At 36.3% G+C, this 25,354-nt stretch overlaps 1 protein-coding gene across 2 annotated transcripts in view; it reads right to left on the bottom strand.

Moving 5' to 3' along the window:
* Window positions 1-25,354, bottom strand: part of Slc6a15 (solute carrier family 6 member 15) — a 54,245-nt gene that overhangs the window by 5,298 nt on the left and 23,593 nt on the right. For both annotated transcript variants that reach the window (XM_087555932.1, NM_172321.4), the window contains 8 exon segments: window positions 22,512-22,669; window positions 22,034-22,160; window positions 20,353-20,534; window positions 13,036-13,146; window positions 9,333-9,574; window positions 9,038-9,230; window positions 5,859-6,051; window positions 4,423-4,582 (listed from right to left, as the gene is read on the bottom strand). In XM_087555932.1, the coding sequence (XP_087412058.1) occupies window positions 4,423-4,582; window positions 5,859-6,051; window positions 9,038-9,230; window positions 9,333-9,574; window positions 13,036-13,146; window positions 20,353-20,534; window positions 22,034-22,160; window positions 22,512-22,669 (1,366 nt within the window).

The following is a 25,354-nucleotide window of genomic DNA, read 5'->3' as shown; positions in this document are numbered from 1 at the left end:
ATCTTATTGTTTGAGATCTTTGCATCCCTTACAGTGTGGGATGGAATCCAGGACAGAGCTTCTTTTGATGCAGTGAACTACAGACATAAAAGAAGGTTCTAGAAACACAGCTGCATGTTCTATGCTGGCCTCCCACACATATGGGATACCATATAGGTCTTGAGGATGACAGTGGCTTTTTCTCAACCATTTGTGAAGAGTCATAAAGGTATCTCCTTACTAGAGGCTATAAGTCTTTAATTTCACTATTATAGACAAGGAAGAAATAAAACAGAAGGAAAAGAAACATCTCAGTACAGGGGAATGTCACGATGGGGAGGAGGGAAGGGGAAGTGGTTGGGGAGGGGAACACCCTTATAGAAGGCGAAGGGGGATGGTAGAGGGGGCTTATGGATGGGAAACCGGTAAAGGGAATAACATTTGAAATGCAAATAAAAAATATCCAATATTAAAAAAAAAGGAAAAGAAACATTCAAACAACAGAGAACTATAAAGCCATCGTCTCTAGGGCCTGGGGATATTCCTTTTACATTTACATTCACATTTGCTAACATTCGCTTTGTTCTTATGCTTCAATATTTTCTTCTTCGGTGTTATTGGTATCTCAAAAGTTTAGATTTTAGATTATCTACTATTAATTATCTACCAACTTTCAACTGTATTAATGGAGATTCAGGTAAAAACTACATAAGGTTACTGAGCTCCTGAAACCACAAACCACAGGAGATGAACAGGCAGGATTCAAAGCTGCTCTATGATGTGAAAGGAAAACTAATTAAATTGGAAAAATCTTGCCTGAGAATTCTATACCACAGCCTAAGATAAAATGTGACCTTGGAAATCAACATACGTTATTTCAAATGACAGCTCTGCCATCTCTTAACCCACATCCTTCTCTCTGAATTTCATTTTTTGTACTTACAGAAATGCTATATCTACCTTGAAAGTACTGTTAAAATCTTAAATGACATGCAGAATAAACTATTGCCTGCACAATAGGTATTCAACAGATGTAGCTCTTGTCAACATTACTTTCCCTTCTGTTGTTACTACTGTTTAGGGACACTGCTATAAAAAATTATATCTTCTAACAAGCCTTCTGAAAAATAATGAATATTTAAATGCAAATCTAAACTGATAACCTATTGTTTGAGAGAGCAGTCTCATAACAATATCAGTTTCTAGCACACTGAAGGTAATGAGTCTGTGGCTTCCTGATAACACATTGAGAAATTGGGCTTTGAAATAAAAGTCTAAACTAGTGTTCTAGCTGCACAGTTAGAACATTGTCTCTTCCTACACAACAAGGAAGAATTTCCCATCCAAAAAATGTGTATAGTTTTAGTCACTGGAGAAATTTTTTCATATATATTTAATTTTTTAAAATATTTTAAGTTCATAACAAAATTAAACTGAGATGCCGAATCCGTTATATATCTCTGACCCCAAATCATGAATCATGTTCCTTATTATCAACATCCTATACAAGAGTAGCATATATGTTAGAACTGATGAGTCTTTTTTGACATAACATTTTTATCCACTTCCCTTAGCTCACTTGAGGAGTCATTATTTGTATTGTGCACTCTGTGGGTTTGAACAAAACCATAACAACATATACATCCACTGTTATAATATCTGTTCTAAACATTCCTTGAGCTCATCTATACATCTGTCTCTACCTCCAGATGTTGTCAAAGGCCGCTCTTGATACTGTGGAAATAGTCTGCAATAAATTGCCATATGACAAGATGCAGTATCGTCAAGTATAGATTACGTCTCTTAGCAATCCACATTTATATTTCCAATATGATTTTCATGGCTTGGTAGGAATTCATCTATGATTAAACCATATTAGAATGTCTAGGTGGATGATGTATTCATTCATTTGTTGGAAGACATTTTGATGGTTTGAGCTTTTGATCATTGTGAGTAGAGTTGTTACGAACATTCATGTACAAATTTTTTATCTGGAATATATTGTCAAATCCTTTTAGTAAATGCCAAACTGTGTACATGACATGTCATATGCTAAGAGTGTCACAAGCTGGAAGAGTGTTTTCTGAAGTGTTCACCCTGTTTCATAGCTCCATCAGCAATTAATGAGTGTTCCTTTTAATCTACATTCTCTGGAATGTTTTGTGCTGTTGGAGTTCTGAATGTTTTTCATTCTAGTAAATATGTAAGGGTATGCCATTTCTATCTTAATTTGAAGTTTTGGTAGTATGTATGTAAGTATGAATGCCTGAATGTTTACACATCTGTATACATGTGCACGCACTCGTGTGTGCTTGTGTGTGTGCGTGTGTGTGTGTGTGTGTGTGTGTGTGTGTGTGTGTGTGTGTCCCAGGTGTTGGCACTGTGTGTCTGCCTCATTCATAATATATTCAGACAGTGTCTTTCATTGAACAATATTTTTTTTGACTAGCCAGTTACTCAAGATTTTCACCTCTCTTTGCTTTGTGAAGACATTATGGGCAAACCATCATGATCAACAACTTTTTCACATGAGTTTGAGGAATCTGACCTTTAGTCATCGTTCTACCTGTAAGTGCTTTACTCTCTAAACCACCTTCCCAGTCCCCTTAGTCTCCATGCATTTTTATGACAAAGAATGTTTTTCAACTACTCATTGTAGTAAATAATATAAATAAATAACGGGAGAACATCCCACGCTATATGGCCTGTACCGTAGGACCACATGGCATCTCTGGGGTATTTTTATCTCAATCAGCAAAATATCTCAACCCGACTTGCTAAGTTTCCAATTTCCATCCTGGGTTGTCACTGGCTACTCTCTGCCCCAGCATCGGCTGCCCTCTCCACCTCCATTGCCGGCTCTAGCAGCAGCCATCTAGATCATAGTTCTGTGCTATGGACTCTGTTCACATTTCCTGCATTCGCCCCCTGTGGTTATAGTCATAATTCCCAGAAATTCATTAAAATCAAAACTCAATAAGCTTGTAATTTACCAACCAGATTTATATCAGTAAATTATCACTCCACAAAAGGTCCACACAATAAACGCAGAGCCAATTAATATTGATGTAAACTGCCCACCTCAATAAGACAAATTGTCCAATAAAAATCCATTCCTTATATGATATTCATATCCACCTGTGGCTATCTAAAGCCAGACAGGGGTGGGTCATATCCTCCTTTTCTATCTTTGTTTCTTCTTTTTGTTTTCCTCCTCTCTCCAGCCTTACAAAAACTGTCCCTGCCTTTCTTTTTCACTGCCCAACCACAGGTCTTGCCTTACCTTGTGTCTGCCCTCACGTACATATAGACATCAGTCTACAACTACCACCAAAGCACAAGGCTTTATTTACTTTTAATATATCTATTGCCACTTTTGATACAGGAAACATGATTATTAAATGGAATTTCTTCTTATCCCTAGCTTGTTGTTTGGGGCAATAATAAGTAAGACATTGTGAACTTTGTCAAAAAACTCATTCAATACCAATAATGTATTTTATGTCACCTAAGAGGACTCTAGTCTTTATCCAATGTGCACTTTACACAAGACTCTCGTCACTCAATCTGTATGTCAGGTGGAGACAAATATTTTAACATTTAGAGAGACTTACTGAATAAATATTTCAAAGATCACTCATCCACAGATAGGAGCTGGATGTTTCATTTCATTTCAAGTTCACGTTCTTTTCTCATAAAAATTATATAATTGAAATTTAGAGATATAGAGAATTCAGTTAATTATATTTGAAGTTTTTGCACAGCAAATAATATATGTATCTCAAAGTAAAAGACCATTTTCCCAATTCTGTTTGATATTATAAACCTTTAACTTGCTCTGTGTCTCTATTTCTATTTTTTTGTCTTTGTCTGTTTCTGTCCTTCTGCCTATGTCTCTCTCTCTGTCTCTCTCTCTCCGTCTTTCTCTCTCTGTCTCTCTCCCTTTGTCTCTCTGTCTCTGTCTCTGTCTCCCACTCCACTTCTCATAAAAATTCAACAAAGTAACTAAGGCATAAATTTAGACAGAAGTGGGAAATCTGTGAAGCACACACGTGCTGCTAATCAGGTTATAATTGAGTAATGAACCTCCCGTTTTTCTTATTTTTCCCTATATATGAAATGTGGCCAAGAAAAACAAGATAAAGAAACTGTAGGTTCTAGTAACATATGAAATACTTATCAAGTGTGGAAGTCACACTTTGATAATAAGAATTAACACAGAACTTGAAATTCTAGGCAACCTTACATTATATTCAATTCTCGGCCCTCATCCACTGGTCAAGAACAAACACCTCAGTAAACTGCCCGATCAACAAAAGCCTGAGAAATATTTGATGAGGGAAAGATTCATCCCTCTCCATCTCTTCCCTTTTAAATGAAGTATTGATCGAAATTTTCAAAATAGAGCTGAAAAAATAATGACCTGCAATCAAGTATACTCACTTATCTATGCCGTAAACGAAGCTTACAGCAATATTCTCCAAGATGACCACGATTAACAGAGGCAATGTGGCAGAATAATCATCAAACATTGTAACGAAGTAATTTCCAGAGCGCTGCACAAACATCAAGCCGATACAAAATGCTAGGAGGCAACAGATAACTAAAGAAAAGAAATTAAAATGACAATTAGCCTCTCATCAAAGCCCAGTCTGTCATTATAAAATATTACATTCAAATAACATTTTTCAATTTTTATAACTTTCGTACATACTGGCTTCTCTGACTCTATGGAAAATTACATGTTGGGGGTTGGGTTACACATGGTTAACCTCTACTAAATTTAATAGTTCATAACTCATATCTTTAATTCTATGGACTTCCACCTACCAAGTACAAACAATAACTGAGGGGAAATTGTATAAAAATTGTTTTAAGTAAATATTCATACACTTTGTTTATTATTTATAGAAAAGTGTCCTTTCAAAGCAGAATGTAGACATAGGTGCTTACTACATTTATTAAGCTTTTGTAATTCTCAAATTCTGATGCAATTTTGAATTAATAATGAGCCTACTGTGGCTTGTAATGAGATTATCAAATTTACATACTTTCATGTTTAATTGAAATATGATTATCAGTAAAGCATAGCAGAGAGAAAATTCAATCAGAAAAAGCAACACCATCAACCCATGTTTACATATTTATCTTGCGTAAACAGCTTGAGTGTGTGAAGTGAAGTGATGGGTATAGGCCTGAATATTCTGATTATCCAAACAACAACTAGGAAGTACTATTTAAAACTTGTTTCCTATTTAACATCTAAGAAATAGATTCATAAACTCAGGGACATTCGCTGTATACTTACAGATACATTCTTAACCATGAGACTTCTCCACACAACTTAAAGCCATAATCTTAGGCTTCCTGGCACTTGAGATAAATAAACAATGACTATATTACATGTCTCAATCCCCTTTAAACATGGATGAATAAAATAAAAAGCAGCAAGGCATAGCTCTCTCTACTTCCTCTTTGTGGATCCAGATTTGAGTCCTCAGATGCTGGCCTGCCTGCCTGCTCCCTCATCATCTCTAATCCACTCAAACTATCAAACCCAAATTATATTTTTTTCTTCCATAAGTTCCCTTGGACATGGTGTTTTATCACAGCAATCAATAAGAAACCAATAGAGGACAGAAAAACAAACCACATTTTGGGAAAGAAAGAAGTGTAAATGTACCTTATATTAACTATATCTTCTGTCCCTAAAAAAAAACTAACACACTAAAATAATTATTCCAACAATGGTATTATTATAAATTATAATCTATTACCCTCTAGATATCAATAACATCCAAGAGGTAACAGTCCAGTTGCAGTCTCTAACATCTCACCCACATAAATGTGCTGCATTGAAGCCAAGAGTAAAACCTCACCAGTGAGTATTTCCTTCCTCACTTTGAATGTGTCCACAACAGGAGTGATGATTCCTTCAATGGTTCCAAACATGCTGCCGAGCCCGAGATTTATCAGCATGAGGAAAAACATCACTGACCAGAAGGGAGATGCAGGAAAATGTGTCATGGCCTCTGTAAAGGCAATGAAAGCCAAGCCAGTGCCCTGCACAGCCTGCAGAACACAGAAAAGAGCAGCACTAATCAAGAGCAAGAACAGGAGATGCCTCTCATCAATGAAGGTGGGGAAAGCATTATGTGAAGGTCAAAGCTACTACAAGGAAATAACACATGCTTTATTCCGTAAGTCATGTTTTCATGCCCTGGACCCAGATATTGAGTAACCAAAGACTGAAATATACTTCAGGATTGATAAACAAAATACACAAATATATGGCATTGCTTGTTATTTCAAAGATCCTAGAATAATACTGCATTCATAAATATGTGGTATTTTTAATTTTGTTAGGGCTTATGAATGTAAATATTGATTTGCTGTAATAAAAGCCAAACAAAATATGTATGTATGTATGTATGTATGTATGTATGTATGTATGTATGTATGTATGCAAATATTTCTGGCCTATGAGGTAGCTTAGTTAATTAGAATAAAGAAAACATAATGTAAAGAATAAACATTTAACATGACAAAATGCAAAGAATAAAAGGAATTCCTGAATTATAGAATGTCAATTTTCAACCATGAATAAAAAGAATCCATTTCAAAGAGAAACAACAAGAAACACATTGTTCGGTCCCTTGGTTTGCCTGTGTTTTGCTTGTCTCTTTGTTTGCTTTTGGTTTTGCTTTCTCATTAGAAAGAGGTGAAAGAGCATGGGGTCAGGAAGGTGGGAGGTGGGTATGAGCTGGAAGGGGCTCATGGAGGAAAAAGTGTGATTAGAATGCACTGTATGAAAGCACAGCTTTTCTCCTGCTGGGAGGCCTTCGCCAGCCTGGATATGCGAGCTTTTGCCTTGTCACATTCTGTCCTATTATACTGTTTGATTGTAATTTCTTGGAGGCCTGCTATTTTCTAAAAAGAAAACCTGAAGGGGAGTAAATCTAGGGGAGAGGTGAGGCAGCTTGAGAGAGGGCGTTGGGAGAAGTGGAGGGAGAGAAAACTGTGGTCAAGATGTATTGTATTATTTTCAACAAAAAAATTAGTGAAAAAACCCACATTTGTTAATAAAATATCCATTTTATATGTAATCTTATCAAATCAAACATGCCTATGTTCTAATATTCAAGAAAAATTGGGGTTAATGTGGTAGCTTTCGTAAACACTGAAGCTGTTAGAGAAAAATGTTGGGAGAAACACATCAATTATGGGTACATGCAAAGACTTTCTAAATAGGACTCCATTTGCACACCAAATGATGCCAACAACTGAAAACAGGAATCATGAAGTTAAATTTCTATATAAGAAAATAAACAATCAAGTGACAAGATAGGCTACAGATGAGAGATAGCCTGCTAACCATCCAACTAATCGATGATTAATATCCACAATGTACAAAGACCATCAGCTACTATATAACAAGAGTGAAGCAGCCTAAGAAATAAATAAGCTAACTAATAAATGTATTTCTCAAAAGATGTGGCTCAGCTTCATTACCCATCTAAGAAATGAAAATTAAAACTATACTGAGATACCCTCTGATTCAAGTCAGAAATCAAGTCATTAAGAAATCACAACAAAGACTGATGAGATTGAGGAGAGAGGGAATTAAATCCACCACCAGTAGGAATGAAACGAGCCCAATCTGCATAGAAACCATTAAGAATTTTTCCGCCAAAATGAAGCAAATATACAGTAAAGTCCAGCTGTATCATGCCTGGCATTCACTCATAGAGTCCAAATCAACGTATCTCATGCATCCTTGCACATTAGTTATTGTAGAACTATTGACAACAGCTCAATTATGGAACCAAGCAGGGTGTCCCTCAACAAAGAAATGGTGGCTACGATGTCCTAACTATACATGACAGGAATTGTTTTAACCATAAAGAACAAAGTCACACATTTTCCAGAAAAGTAGGGAGAACTGGAGATAATCACATCAAACAGATTAATGAATTTCAGGAAGACTGACCTTGAATGTTTTCTCGAATTCCTGGATCCTAAACTGTGTATACATATATACATATATACATACATTCAAATATATACATATATATAACCATATATATATATATATGAAGTTTCATATACATGAAAGAATAAACAATGTGGCCAGGGACAGAAAAGACAGGAAAACCTATGAAGAGGATTAGACATTGTAGGGATAAAACTCCCCAACAAATCTGTTCTTATGTACTGTGTACAATTAATATCTGTCCACGAGAAAAACATTTTAATCAAAAGATGAGGCCATGGGTCAATGAAGGAAATGTTTGCTACACAAATATGAGGATCTCAATTCGGATCCCCAGCACCCTTGTAAAAGTCGGGCCAGCTGCCGTCTGTCTATAACTTCAGCACAAGGTGAGGGTTTGGTGGCACACACAGACAGGACAAGCAGTCTCTGTGAATCTCGGTGTCAAGTTGCAGGCACATAGCGAGACCCAGTCTCAAGCCACAAAGAATGAAAAGAATGAATGAAAACATCTGACAGTCTGTAACCTCTCTACCCATGCCCACAAGAGATAATACCCTCACATGCATACTCTACACACACACTACACACACAGTGACACACCTTATTATAAAGCAAAACTCTAAACCAAGTGACTGTGCTATTTCACTAATTTATCAGATACCAGATTATTGTTTTAATTATGAAAACCTAGAAATTATATTTTCCTTTAGAATTCAAAGTTATCAAAATTAGTTATGGCTTTAACCATAGTATGGTATCTCTGTTCTGGGATCTGTGTGTTTCAGGCACAGTTCACTGTCCTACTCAAAATGATTAATGGGTAATTTCTATCTTCCTATTTAGCAATATAAGCAAAGAGTAGCAACCAATAGAAGAACATTAATTATTTTCCCCAATTCCTTATTGATTAAAATGAATTTAGAATTTAGAAATTTAGAATTTAGGGAATTTAGAAACTGCATTCCCAGGCCTTTTGCAATCCCTTTTCCTAAAGAAGTCTTCAGATGAAAATTACTTTAATTAAATGATAATTCTTCAACTGCTCAGACATGGCCTACTAACTTTATTTAGCTCATCCTCAATTTGACAGGCTTTGAGATGGAGAACAGCAAACTCCTCCTCCTTCACTTTTTGAATGATGTCGTAAACTACATGATAATCTTCCGCAGTGACAGCTGAAAGGTTGATGTGACGGGGAATGACATCCCAACTAACGTTTCCCGTTTTCAAAAGTTTCAAGATCATCTCAGAATTTCTGAAAAGTACAAACAGATTGAGAATGAGCACCAGGGTTCTTTGATCCATAATTTCTAGAGAATTATGACCTGGTATGCTAGTAGAGATTAATTATCCATACTGTGAAATGCACTTTTCATTTACGATATTGGCTTTGAACCCCAGAACTGCGAACACCACCAGTGTTGCCAGGACTGAAGTGAAAAAGTTGATAAAAGACACGAGGACAGCGTCGAAGTGGCAGTTGTTGTCTCTCTTGTTGTAACTGGAAAACGCGATGACTCCACCAAATCCCAAACCCAAGGCAAAGAAGACTTGAGTCGCTGCCTCTCTCCAAACCTTGGGCTCCAGCATCATTTCAAGCTGTTTGAAATTGAAGGGAACAGAAATCAGCAATAAATTCCCAGTTCTGAGAAATTCTGTTATATGGAGTTAGATCACTGTAATATGAATGTATTATATATATATATATATGTATATATGCCTAAATGTTATATAAAATGGTGTAATAAGTAATTATTAAAAACTATATTTTCTAGGAAAGCAGCTAAGAATGCAGCAGGAAAGAGTGTCTATCTAGCCCTTATATGGAAGTCTTCTACTTGGAGAAGAATTTGTCAGTATTTTCTCATAAATCATCAGAGAAGAGTATGACAGAGAAATTACTAGTCTTTGATAATTCCCCATTATATATCCTTCTTTGTCTTCTCCAAAGCATAATAAACCAATTTCCAGCACAAATGAAAGAGTTCCTTCACTTCGCCATTCTCTCCAATTTTGAGTTTTCTGCTGAAAATCTGATAATGGAGCTAACCAGTATATAATTGGTAGGATTTGGCTGTCACTATACCTGTCAATTTGTGTTGTTCATTCATTTTAAGAAGAGTCACTTCTTTGAGAACAGAAGGAAGTCTATGGCCTCATTAGTGCTCTGAATGTGTAAACAGTTCCATTACTTGTTCCAAGTGCCTTATTTCTCTGAAAAGTCATCAAATCTTTCCAGAATGCAATAAAAGAGTTAAAGACATAATTGTCATTATGTCCAGATGACATGGACCTCAGTAGATATTTGAATTCATTTCTAGTCACAAAACAATGCCTAATTGGTATTTGTTTCTCTTTAGAACATTAAGGTCAAATTGTCTTTATTGAGGGTAATGTCAAGGGACAATGCTAAGGATATGAAATCTACCACATTTCAGATCATGCTGCCACTAAGTAATTTAATAAAAGAGCAAGCCTGGTCACATGGTAGTCCTCTGAATTCAGCTTTTTCCAATAGAAACTGTAAAAGCAAAATCATCTCCATAGTATCAGCCAAATTCTAATTGTCCAATATAGAGTGTTTGCAAACTGTAAAAGGCAAACTCAGATAAACAGTTTTCAATGTTTTTCCTTGGTTAATATTCACACGAGCCCATGTAGTTATTGAATATGCTATGTGAGGTTTTGTAAAGATGAGAAGCTAAACCAACCATACCCAGCAGGTCAGAGGCAGGAATAAATAGCAATACATGTGACCTCTAAAACTCCCACATTTCCTCAGCTATTGGGACTTAGTGCTTCAGTTAATTTTAATTGGCATTAGTTTTTAATTCTTTTTAATAATTTATGAATTATTATCAAATATAATAATTGTATTCATAATTTAAGCAATATTTAACTAATATTCACATGCTGTTGTGGAGTATTTCTATGTTCCTATTCTGTATCACTGTGACACTTAATTCCAAAAACATTGAACGGTCTATTATAAGGTTAACCACTAGATGGCAGGAAAGAGACATTTCCAAAGATTTCATTTAGCCTACATCACAATTGAATTTCCACTTGCTGTTTCTGGGTAGTCTGTGTGCTTAGTCACTTTCTCCCCTCCCTATGTGAATTAAAAGTAACATAGCCAAGTATGGTAACTCATGCCCACAATCCCAGAACCTAGGAAGCTGAAACAGGAGACCACAGGTTTGAGGCCAGTCTGAACTAAGTTCAAGACCATCAAGGATGACTGAAAACAAACACAAATTATGTTATAATTATTATATTTTTTATAGTGTCACCCTAGATCAGTGCTTCTCCACCTTCCTAATGCTGCAACCCTTTAATACGGCTCTTTATGTTATAGTGACCCCCAATCATACAGTTATTTTTGTTGCTACTTCAAAACTATAATTTTGCTACTGCTATGAATCGTAATGTAAATATTTTTGGAGATCGAAGCTAGTCAAAGGGTTTACAACCCACAGGTTGAAAACCACTGCCCTAGCGTAAACTAGCACTATTTCATCAAGGTAACTGGAAAGTGAGCTGAAAAGAGGGGGAAAATAAAGAAGGAAAGAAGGGAGGGAGAGAGAAAGGGAAGGGAAGAGAAAAGGAAGAAAAGAACCAGAATTTTAATATGGATCCTTAACCCAAACTAAAAATGTTGATTTATGCTGATGCTTTAAATGCTAGATTCATTTAAAAGGTTACATAAGTTCTAAAGTACATACTAAAATCAGACTGAAGAACCACGTGAGAACCAGTTGTGAGCTTAGAAAGGAGATTTTAGAAGTTTACCCAGAAGAATGAGTTACATTGAACTCAGGAAACATTTTCTCCAATGCTCTGAATATAAATCGTCTGGGTTATTAAGTATGGAAGGTTTGAAGCAGATTTTAAGTCTAAGGTGGCCGAAATGTATGAATTTAAAGCAGTATTCTTTGGAAGTTCCCAAGGGCACCAAATAGTAAAGAGCACTTTTGAACGACAGAAGAAAACCAGACGCCCACATCAGCATTTTTGCTCCTACAAAATGAATACAAACTCAGAGCCAGACATGCAAAGAACACAGCTTCTTTTACCTCCTAACAAGGCAGCTGACAAAAAAATTCCACAGAAGCTAATCCCTTCTGCTTCCCTGCTTACAGGACCACCCCAGATCCACATTCATCCTTCATATAACCTCCAGTGTCTCAACCATTTGGATTGCGTCTCGTGACTTCCTTACCAGTTTTAACAAGTTAATGGTGAGCCGATACCTTCATTTGGTGAATCACAAAAACACTTACACTCCCAAACCTATTTCTGTTTTCTGTTCAGTTAAAAATAACAAGGCATGATTAACTATACAAGTTTTTTTTGTTTTTTTGTTTTTGTTTTTTTATGAGTAACCAGGGTCAAGATACACAGGAATAAACTTAGATCTACTTTATAGAATAGTGGTATGAATGTCCTACTCTCTATGAAGCTAAAGAAAATCTTCCTCAAATATGTGTGTGTGTGTGTATAAAAACTCCCAAGCGAACTATTATAACTAAGACTCAAGAGGGGGTAAAATGTTCCCCAGAAAACACTACTTCTCTATGAAACAATTTTCCGGGAAGGAGTCATATCCTTCCCTAGAGCCTGTGGATTTTAGATTATCGGTAACCTGCTGACACTCAGGAAATTAATATTTTCTTTAGTTCTCCTAGCAGAAAGATGCTATTGTTGGTGTTTCAAATGATCAGTTATTTACTCAAGGTGGATGTGAAGTCCTCAACTAGAGGGTGATGGGTGAATGTTGATCAAAGTTTCCCAAATTTATCAGTGTAAAAACTATAAGATATTTCCTATGGAGATTGAATTTTGAAATATTAAATAATGACATTCTTACTTGTGAACCAGAATGGTAGGTTTTAAAAATTAGAAGTAGGTTCGACTGGAAATACAGAAAAACCACTTTTCTGGAGTGGGTAACATACTGTATTTTAGAAATCTAATGTGTTGATGTTAAAACAATTGGCACTTAAGCATAGGTATGGGGACATTTTTACCATGAATGGAAGGGAAAATAAGGTACGTACCTTAGGGGTGAACATGTGTCGGATGCCATCAATTGAACCATTTAAAAGGAGAGATCTTATTAGGAAGCATATAAGTACCACGTAGGGGAACAGAGAACTAAAATACATGATCTGCAAACAAAGAGAAATGGCAATGGGTAAGACAGACTAGTGACCATTCTTGATAGTTAAAACTACACTCTTGATAGCCACTGATTAACTCTGTGGATGACAACTCCTACAGTCAATTTTTTATGGTGATTGTTCTGGATTCAGCCTTCTTTAAAATCTTATTTGAGAGATAAAAAAAACTTTGTTTAGACTGATTCATATTGTCGTATATATTTACGGGGTGCAGCATAATTCAGTACATGTATAAAATGTTTAAAAACAATATTAAAACAATTAACATTTTGATGTAAACCTTTAGATTCTTCTCTTTTACTTATTTTAGGGTGCACAGTAAAATGTTCTAAACATTATCCACCCACCCCAGGGTGGGACAAAATGCTAGATTGTGTTCTTTTGTCTTTTGGGTACCATTGTCCAACAGTTTAATATCTTTTTCTTCCCTCCCCCACCTCTAGAATAACGACTACTGTGCCGTCTACTTTCATGTTAAAGACTTCTTTAGCATCCAGACAGAAAAGCACTTAAAATTTGTCTTTCTCTTAGAGGTTTACCTCACCTAAGTTATGCTCCTCATATATTTCTGTAAATGACAGGGCTTCACTCCATCTACTAGATGAATAAAATATACTTTGTGTGTAAGTGTGTGTGCGTGTGCATATGTGTGTGTGTGTGTGTGTACAGAATTTTTTAAATATAAAAAATATTTCCATCTATGCTGCTTCAAATAGCAGGATTGAATTCTACTCAATGGCTGAATAGTAATTCATTGTGTGACTGCACAGAAAAGCACTGACTTACTTTTCCTCCATTTAGTACAGAAACATGGCATAGGATGAATGGTGCTGCTTGTTTGTAATGCATATTTAAAAGCAATGTTTAGGAAAGAAATGTCATGAATTTCCTAACAAGTCTTGGTTAATGTTTCACACATGTTTTGAGCGATGTGTGGTGAATCCGTAAAGCTCCCAATGTACTAATTTTTATGCATCTCATTCACTGTAAATCCTTTAACTATTTGTTTCTGCAATGTTTGCCTCTGAGGAACTCAAGAAATTGCTGCTACCCAGAGGAAACAGTTTGCTCGGGCATTAACTATCTTCTTGAAATATCCACGGGGCTGTCTAATAGGTCTAAAACTTTCTCACTGGAAAAGAAAACTTCTGAAATTTCCCTTCAAGCTGTGGCCCCTCCGTTTCAGAAAATGGCCTTTGTCACCCAGGTACTGAAGTCAAAGATGCATAGATTTCCAAGACAGTCTGCAATATGCTCATGGTTTCCAGATCAGCATCCCGGCTGTGCTGTTTTCTGCTAAATGCAACATAAGTGTTTCTAATAGCATTGAGCAAATTGCTAATTGCCCCCTCATCCCTGCAAAGCTTTAATGTTTTCTTGCCCACAGAGCTCAGGTCCCGAAGCTGTTGCCACCTGGTAGGCTCAGCATGGTCAGCCACTGCCCGAAAGCATACTCCCTGCTTCTCTTCTCTAGTCAGAGCCATCTTCACCCAGAAGTCACCCTGAGCACCACCAAGATATCTATTTCCAAACTGAATCCACCATCTGCTGTCACTTCTGCCAAAGTAGAGGTGATATCACCTTGGAGATGTAACCATTAGGTGCGGTTTTGTCTGTGATGTCATGTAGCCCTGCAAAAGTTTCCTTACTTGAGTTTTCTCACACTCTGTTCACTCTGTTGTTTCATAAGCTCTGTGGGAATGGAGACCATACCTTTCTGGGTCACTACCAGTTCTTGAACTCCTAAAACACTTGCAGACACAGAACAGCTACACAACATGATCGTGTGTAACAAGGAAAGGAAGGGGAGCTGGGAGAATTGAGGGGAAATTCTCAAAGTAGGAGAGCCTTGGAGTAGAGAGTGTGTGAATCAAGTAACTGTTTGTTGAGTAACTGTGAAGACCGTGCAATATAAAGCAAGATGCATATATGTTCCTCTGTAGTTCATCCTCTAAAAGTCATGCTTAAACATGCTGAAGATATCAGGAAGAAGTTAGTTTTATGTGCAGAAAGCCAATGTTTTAAAATCAATATTTTGATAGAATAAATCTATTTTTATTAGTAAAAACAGATATCTTTCCAATAATCTTTGATTGTCTTCTGCTATGATAATATGATTTCAATCTGCAAAGTCCCTGGGTCTCATTCGATCATAGCCCTCCATGAATTTGAGGCTACCAAAATCATGAAATCTTCTCTGCCCATTTTTAAATCAAACTCAATTTGCTGCTTCATAAGTGACTTGAAAGACCTTTCTGACGCTCAGTGCATTTCCTGCTCCTCTTTCCTCCAGACTCTTCTTGCTGGCTCCCGTCCGCATCCCACAAATCCAACATCCACACCTCTTTTGTATGGAGTGTTCTAGAACTCTGATGTTATTGTTGACTGAATTGTTTAAAAATCTTCAATTCTTTTCAGTGCTCATTATATAACAGCCGAGTGTTTGACCAGTTTCTGTAGACACGTCAATGTCCATCAGCAACCAGGTCACAATTCTTGCTTTATCTCCCTCCCACTCCTCGCACTCTATGTCAGAGTCACAGGGGAGCATTTAGCGTCCTCTGGGCTTGATGAATGCTGGATTCTATGCCTACAGTGACCTGTCTCTGAACCTTCTGGTAACTTCCATCCGACAATCTTAGCAGTACTCCCCAGTTACCCACTTTGTGAAACCTCCCAAACCCCGGGATCATTTCAATAACTGCCTCGTGCCTGTTCTCTTTCTCTCCATTATTATACTTAATACAGTAATTATCTGGCAGGCTCCTTACACGATAGATTTTATGAGGACAGAGACTGCTCAATTAAGATCAATATTCACCAGTGCACAGCTTACAGTGGATCCCCAAAAATAACTGTACCTTAAATAAATAATGTACACAAAAGTACTATAGATAAAATAAAAGATAACTTTTTATAGAAAGTGTAAGGTTTCTTTTGTTTACACATTCTCTAAAATACAGTATCTCTATTATATAATATTTTAACCTTCTCTTCTAAATATCTGGTCCCAGTTATTCCCATTTTTATTAGTTCAATATACATTTGTGACCTTAAATACACTAATTTGAATTTAATATGTTATTAAGGAAAAAACAAAATATTTCAAATTAAAATGTGAAAACTTCAGAATTTCAAACAGGTGAATACTATTAATTATACCAAACCTTTAACTGTATTCTTCTCTAAGCAGATAAAGGCTTATATACTTTATTTAAAATACTAAGAGTTAAAAGAATGTTTCTTAATTAAGCACTAAGCAAAATATCCACATTTTTCTTATGCACAAATTTACATTTATACAAATAGCTAATTTTATAGCAAAATGTTTTATGAAATCACTAATAAGTATTCAAATAAATCTGCCCTTATATACCATAGACCATGTACACTATTATCTAAATTAGCTTTATTGTATATTGCTAACTATATCTCGTGCATACATACATTGGTATTGTACACTACTACTTGAAATTATTTCTTCCAATATGTGGTTTGCACTTGCCACTAGAATAGATACTTTCTAAGTTCAGGCTATGTTTCTTTTTGTATTTCTAGAATTAAAACAGTTTTGGTAAACAGAAAATATTCCATATTTTTGCAAAATAGATAAATAGACCGTGGCCATGATACAATCTGGGTATACATTATTAGAATAGAGATGTGAAACATGTTCCTTTGCTAATTTTAAGCCTCTTAGGAATTGTTGACCACAATACTTTTCACTGCAATTACCCTGAATGAAAGATCAGTTTATCGAGCAAAATATTTTATAGGATATTTTCATTTTGTGATACTACTGAAATTAGGAAATGTATTAAAATCTCAATTGATTTTCCCTTTATATTAAAATGTTTATTAGAAAGACACGCTCAGAAAAAAATCGTATTTGGGGGACTTGGTTGCTTGGCTTTAGTTCTGTCATTTATTAGGTACTTACTTCTGGGCAGTTACTCCTTCTGAATTTAATGACTTTGTTGTAAATTAGAGATAAAACACGTAAGCCATTTGACAGAATAAAGAAAACAATGTATGCAGCATACTTAACAGAGCAGTACACCAGTAATAAAGAAATGGTAAGAAGGAACGTCACCCTGGAGCTGAAGCAAGATGAGAGCATTTTATTTCAGTCATCTAATCTGGGAATAAAATGTGGTAATAAGAGCACAGAGAGCTTCTGAACACAGCCAAAGCCACAATAATTTGTAAAGTGACTAGATAGTGTCGATGAGCCTTGTATAGTCTAAGAAGTACATATTCTTAGACCATATGTTTAATTTTAAGCCATATACAATAATTTTGAGCTGTCCACTGTGGAGGCAAACAATTTCACTGACACCAAGCATCATGAAACATAAAGGATTTTGTTTGTTTGAAGATTTATCATCACTCTTAGTTCCTCTATAGCCTGATATCCGGTCATGGTCCTGTTCTTTTTGACTATGCTGCCTCCTTTTTATTCAACTGGATGTTAACTGTGATCAAAGATCAATGGTTTCTCTTCTCCATAATAAAAGCAGGAAAATAAAATCTAGAAGAAGTCAGTGATGTAGTTGCATACGGGACCTGGCCAGAGAGTTTACCAGCATCCTACTCTTGTCACTCAGGCTTCAAAGAGCATCCCTCCCTCCACTCTCTGCGTGTATTTGCATGTGTGAGAAATTATATAAGAAATTCTCATCTCTTAGCAGTGTCTCCTTTAGGACAATTTGCATGAGCACGCCTTCAGCTTGACCCTGTATCCAGCACTTGCGAAACTATTTCTCCAGGCTTTTGCTTGGCTGTTTAATGCACATACAGAGCTTTACATCCATCCTTTATAATGCTCCTCTTTTCGTTCCACACTAAGGAACTGTGTTGATTCGAACACTCGTTTCAACTAGCTTTTGGCCCATCTGGATTATGAAATCATTTTTGGATAAGTATAAATAGTGCGGTGAAAGAGACACTGAATTTTATTAGAGAATCGAGTGCAAAACAACATGGCTATGTTTCAAATTCTGCCTCACTGTTGCCTTCTCCCTAAGGGTCTGTCACTGAACTAGTATATCACAGGTACTATGTAAGTTATACCCCATTCTACTGATACATTTTTATTACATGATATCAAAGAGAAAACAGGAAACTACCACCAATATCACTGAGAACAAATTTCAAATAGTCTTATAAGAATTGTTAAATATTCCATATGAAAAAGATGTCAATTAGTTTGAACTGTCATACATTCTCTTCCACAGTGCTAGCTCCAAGTTTGGATTTCATACATGTATACAATTGCAACTTGTAAATATAGCATAGTGGAAACTAGTAGTTTTTTAAAAGAAGAGACTATTCTCTTAGTTAAAGAAGACCCAAATTCAGGAAACTTTAGCGAACTTGATCATGACAGCTTTTAAATGGCTATGCCTGTCCAGAGGTGACTCTTCCCACATAACATTACCTTAGCAGTTATGTGCATGTGCTCAGACATGGTTTAAGAGCTTCTTCCTTTACTTATATTCTAACTTCAGTGTCTCCTACATAGTCAAGTTACACTCAATCAAAGCACTGTCTGAAATTACTAAGTTGTTAACACTTAACCGAAGATTTAAAGACACTTAGTTGGGTTACCTATTCTGCTCACCCACTCGCATGCGAAATAAATATAGCAGCCACTGCAGGAAAAATAGAATGCTGGGAACATGTCAATGGTGATTTACAGGCTAAAATGGCACCAATATTTACTACTAAAATTAAATTAGCAGGAAGCAAAGGTGAATTAGACCAACTTCTAGCCACCCTCATTCCCCTTCCCAAGCCATCATTTGGTGGGCATAAATAACATCAGAAGCAGCATTGAGTGTCCCATCCCACAGACTCTTCAAGTAAAGACAGGGGACAGCAAGACAAGATGGCACGTGGCTATTTTACTACCATCAACGTGGTATGTATGTGCCTATTTGAGTCTTCAGACTGATCTCTCATGAAATTTAGGGATATCGCCCAATTTCTTAGCCTCTTTCTAAAAATCAGTAAAGTGGCTCTGAAAGTAGTAACTACATCTTAGAGCTTTTAGGATTATGTAAAGTAACGTAGAAAGTATTTGCTCCCAGAGCAACAACAACAACAGCAACAACATGTTCTAAGCATTAGTGCCTAATACTGGTTTTGCTCAAATCACCTGTGCTGATGCCAATTATTATTTTTTTAATTTTTATTATTACTATCATTATTCAACATGCTTTTGTTATTATTTATTCTTAGCATTGATAATAATAGAGAGTAATCTGACTGTCACTCCTCTGACTGATGCTTACATATGATGCCTTGTTAGATTGAAAAGATAAGTGATTACAGTTACCCTTTGAAAGGAAAATGTATTATATTTCTATACACACACACACACACACACACACACACACATCATCATCATCATCATCATCATCATCATCATCATCATCATCATCAGGAGCCAGCGAGAAGAGCCAACACTGAGTTCTTGCTATGAGGCAGCTGAGATATGAAAAGGGCTTTAACACAGAGGCAATAGCAGGAATAGAACTCCCATGCTTTTGAAAATAAAGAATGGATAGCAGTCATGTCCCCGGTGCATCATTTTAAAACAAAAAGAGCAAACTACAGAGACTTCACACTTCCACTGATGTCCTTTTCAGTGTTTTTAAATTTGTTTTTGGGCTGAAGGGTATGCTCTTGCCATCTTTTATTTATACTGTGTTGTTGGTTTGAACTATTCTAACCACTTGAGGACATCAAGAACTTTAAGAAACACACAACAGTTCAAAATTTGAATATTCACTATGCAATTACTTTTTAACACAACATCTGAAGGAAGAAAATGATTAAAAAAATGAACAAACAGAAAAAAGTAACTTCCTCAGTCCAGGAGTTTCCAGGACTGGTCTAATTTGTACTAAGAGAACGAAAGCAGCTGATAATGAATAAGTAGCAAAGTAAACAGATTTTAAATGCTGGAAAGAAGAAATAATATCAATGATATTAAATGTCTCTATAAAACACTTTATTACTTATGCCCCCTTTTTAGAGACTTTTTTTAAAGCACCACTTTTGGCTAATCTGTAAACGCCTAAAGTATTCAAACAATTTGTCAGTGGGATTTGGGGATATAGATGAAAGGGGTTGACAGTACCCACAAATGGTGCTTAGCAAAATCAGGAGGGATTCCAATATACTAACTTTTCCAGAGGACTGAATGCCTTTGATCATGGCCAGACAAACCATGACCCAGGCAGCCAGCAGGCAGCCAGTCATCTTCCAGTTTAAGCCCCCACTTTCAGAGATGGAGCTGCTGATAGCCAGTGCTTCCCGGTACCAGTAATAAGTGGTGGCAGAACTTTTTTCACATTCTGGCTCAATATCTGTCAGGGAAAAAAAAAGACAAAATGCTATCATTCCGATTATAGTGGAGTAATGAGTAATACTGGGATGCATTCAGCAAGCCCATTATCCAGTTCTTTCTAGTACAACCAATTTAAGCTTGCAAAAAAATGAGATTTGGACTATGTTTTTTTATTTGACTTTAGCAATTACTGGAGGGTAACCCCTCATCTACTCTTCTGACTGCTGGTCTGGCTGCCTTCCCAGCAGTGTACCCCAGATACTTGCTGTTTCTCCTGGCCGTGTGCTCATGGTCCATCTCCCCTCAAGGCAGCTTCCTGTGCTGTCCCTCTATCTCTCCGCGCCACCCCTAACTAGGTCACTCCAAACCCACCTACCTGTGATCCGTCCAGCAACTGGCTGCAGCTAATTTTATTTAACCAACAGTTTTAAATCAAGGAACAAGGTTTACACAACACAAGCTTGTTAAGTGCGAGAAGTCACTACTCGTAGACCCAGACCTTCAGATACAGAATGAAACATTACAAATACGTAACAGCAGACCGAACCACAACAGATCTTACCATTTCCTAGGAAAACATTAACCTCACAACAGCAATGTGTTGGTGATGAGCAGTAAAAAAATGTGAAAACTCTGTAAAAATCAGCAAACAGGTATCCTCTTTGATATGTATTAAGAATTATACGCAAACATCTCAGGGAGATAATTAAAACAAATACTTTCTGTTTCCACTCCCAGAACCATTAATTATCAGACACACTAGCCCTACACAGTCAAATGTGGTAGCTGCTGGTGAAAGAGGTTTTGTTAAAAAAAACAAAACAAACAAAACAAAAAACAAGAATATGAAGTGGCAGGCGCTGTAGTGCAAAATTCAAACCACATTTTAAAAATGGCTGCATGAAAACCAATGTAAACTGTTGTGATACCAAAGAAATACACGTCAAGTTCAAATGGTGATATTTTGTATACACTGGGTTAAATAAAATGATACACTTGTTATGTTCTACATTCTTCAATATGGCTAATAGAAAAATTTTAAGTTCAGAAGTGAAGTGAATTCTATAGAAAATGGTTCTTGACTTTTTAAGGTTTATAGAAGTGAAACCTCCAAGACAGAAGAGCTAACTGCATATAAACACTAAATTCAGTTCAATCACTGTTATGTTTCCCTTTTGTAGATTTTAATGAATATGAGACTTTCCCGGGTTATTCAGGGTTTACAACAGAGAGCTCGCAGAATCGTTTAACCTAAAGCCCTAAAGCCTTAAGTGCATTAAATTAATCTGAAAAGAGTCAATAAAATTAAACGATGTCGACTTTATCCCTCTGATTTGTAGGCTCCTAAAACTAAAGAAAGTGGTTGTTCCAAATGCAAAAGAAAGTCTATTATGATTTTCCTTCAAACGTTTTGTTTCCACCCACCACAATATTTAAAAAAGCAGAAAAAGAAGTCTTTGCCTTTATGGTTCTTTAAAATGTTAGCTATAAGAAGACAATATATTTGAAATATCTTACAAGTATGAGATGCGTTTTTCACCAGGGGGCATTGATCCCAAGGGAGAGGTTGTTGAAAAGACTGAGAAAAGTAAAACAATGTCCAGCCAATGATGACATTGTAGTAGAGAGCCACAAAATAGCACACCTGCAAAAGAAAAGGATGTTATCACATCATGCGTCCTCAGTCACTCTTCTTAAAATGGCAATGTGCAATTACTCCACCTAACGTTTAAGTCTTAATTTTACATTTGTTTCTGAAACACATGGTCATTTCTTGCAAACAATGTTTCTAAGTTGAACTTTTAAATACCTGGATACGTTATAAAATTCAGGTATTGTCCATAGTAGTCAAAGAAAGTTTGTATAGTAAGCACTCTATGTCCCAGTAGCTTCCAAAATATGATCGCACAGACAACGACTTGGAGTTTACAGAGATGAAGATTCCATCAATCCGCACCAGCCCAGGTAAGAGCAAATGTCAAGGAGGGAAACTTACTACACAGCTTGCGAATCCAATCCCACCCAGTTTAGGGCTTATGTAATTCCAAACCCCGATGCTGCCTCTCCGAATTCTTTGACCCACAGAAAGTTCCAAGAAGAAGAGTGGAATTCCTATCACCAGAAGTAGTATTAAATATGGCAAAAGATATGCACCTAGAGAGATAAGAACAAACAGAATGGGTCATATTTTCAATAGTCATACTAGAGTGTACGTTGACCGGAATCATTTCATAAAAGACACTATTTGGAGGGCTTTTTATAATACAAATAGAAGTCTTTGGAGAAAACATAACTGACCTTCTTCAAACTTTCAAAACTTTGAATCCTGTATTTGACTGCTCTAAGAAGTTCCTCAGGGCAGTTGTATGATTCCATAGGTAAACTTTATGCTACATGGGTCTTATGACCTGAGTTTGAGTCCTTGAACCCACAGTGGAAGGAGAAAACTGACCCCTGAAATCTCTGACCTCTGCAAGCATATTCCCCCAAGACACATGTGCACCACACACAAACACACGCATACAAATTCACAGCAATGTTTTAAAATGCTAAATGTGTAGTTCCTGGTAGAATAATTCTTATTAAATGGCATTTATAAATAGCCTGACTTTTATTCTGTTGAAAAGATAATTAGCTTCATTGGAAAATAAAGGATCAGTTCTTTGAAATAGCTTTTCATATCAATAGGCTTCACGAACTCAAATCCATCTTCACACAGCGTTTACAAAGCTATTTACTAAATTTTCACCTAAACTGTTTTAAGTCCTGCATTCTGAAAGGATAGAATGAGACCAATTACATTGGACAGAATTAATTTGTTTTGTATTCTAAATAAAGTAATACCAAAGAAGAGCAAACTCCTAGTCTGCAAAAAAATTAAAACAAATAATTTTTAAAAGCACAATATGATTTGTTTTCATATATAACATACATAAAAAGTTCACTTCACGAACCATATATTCTTTTTGTTTCCAAAATTGAGAGAAAGTATACACAGAGTGTTTGAGAAAGTACAACTAACATGCTTTGCATCTGTCAGTAAAGTGTATGTGTGTTATATTTGCACGCAACACCCACAGTTAAGGAAATAACCATTTTTAATCAAAATCACATGTAAATTATAACTTATTGATCTGCAAACCAACAGCTTGACAACGTCATTCTTCCATTTAATTGGTGGGATAAGGTTATATGCACACATTTGTATATAAGAACATTGCAAATGAGTGTGAAATGACCTATACACTGGACTTCATATATTCACATTTCTAGGCTGGCAGCCCACCTCTGGATTCATTGACAAATACACCCTACCACAAAGGAGTAAGGTGGACAGAGATAAAGTGGGACACTGAAGGTGCTCTTCTACTTTCCCTAGGTGCACAACAGCATGCACATGCACAAATGCCTTGTGGACTGCACAGCACACACACACACACACACACACACACACACACACACACACACACAAATATAGTGTGTTTAGTGTGTTACAATTGCTAATCTCATTTTACGTGCTTAGGAATTGAGCCTGAAGCAATGAGCAAGACATAGAAAGTCACATGGCTTAAAATATGAGAAAGCCAGATCTATCTGTCAGAGTGACTGCACAAAAAAGGAATCCTCTGAATCTTAGTCTGCATTAAGTTAAGTCCTGTGCATTAAATGTAACATCTACATAAATCAACATATATGTTAAACCTTTTTTGCCTTTTATTCAGAAGATGCTTCAAATGATTCATGAGTAAGTGTTTTTGGTTGTTTTGTGCTTTTTAAAGAAACTCCCCAACTTTCGAGAAAACTACGTTCCACACTCTTTGTCCCCTGGCTACCCAGCCTATATTGCATGAGACATGAAATATTCTCCTCCATTTTTTTTCTAGACAAGAAATCAATAGTAGAGAAAGTATTTTGACTCTTATTTTTATCAAGAGAATAGAGGGATTTGTCTTGCTAATAACTAATGAACTATATGTCATCTCTGTAATAGCTCTCCATCAAAGTGGATGCCATGCTAAAAGAAATGAAAACAGGCTCTAAGCTGAGGCTGCCTTCATTGTTACAGAATCCAGTAAGGTGTAGAAAGTGAAATTCTCAAAATCAGAATCCACTTCTGCCCATCTTAGCAAATGAAATGAACATTAAGTAACTGGCAAAATCAAAGAAACAAAAAATAAAAAGACTAGGAAGCAAACAAACATTTTTTAAAAATGTCATGCACAGATGCTAATCTTTGGCATCCTAAGTAATTCCGATGTAGTAGTATCAGTTGGCTAGGGAAATTGCTGATTTCTGAGAAATGAGTGGTATGTGCCACATCTCACACAAAATTAAATTCTTAGCTCTCAGGCAGGTAGATCTGTTAAATAGGTGGCTTTCCCAAACCTCTATGTTCCGAGTGGAATTATCCAATCATCTCAAACACACTTTAATCACCACAACACCTTAGCACTTTAACTTAACCACTAAGGAAAAAATGTACACGAATTCTTCTATTCATTTGACATGTGTGGGATGTAATTATAGTCGAAGAAAACCATATATATTTTCAGCTAACCAAACAAACTATCACAGACCCAATAAAGTATCAATGTAATCATTCTATTTGATGAGGAAATGTGTACCTTCTGGAATATGCAGGTTTGGGTTTGTTCATGTGCATGGACATAAGCATGTAGAGGCCAGAGGTCAAATTCAAGCATCTTTGTCTATCAGTATGTAGATTTTATTTTTTTAATCTCTCTCTCTCTCTGAGATTGGCACTCACTGTTTCGATTTGACTGGCTACCTAGCAAGTCTCAGGGACTCACAGGACTCCCTGCCATGAGCATTAGACTA

This window comes from Rattus norvegicus, chromosome 7 (assembly GCF_021556685.1).
Source record: "Rattus norvegicus strain SHRSP/BbbUtx chromosome 7, alternate assembly SHRSP_T2T, whole genome shotgun sequence".
Classification (NCBI taxonomy): Eukaryota; Metazoa; Chordata; class Mammalia; order Rodentia; family Muridae; genus Rattus; species Rattus norvegicus.
The sequence above is the reverse complement of the archived record's forward strand: the minus strand, read 5'-3'. Positions and strand labels throughout refer to the sequence as shown.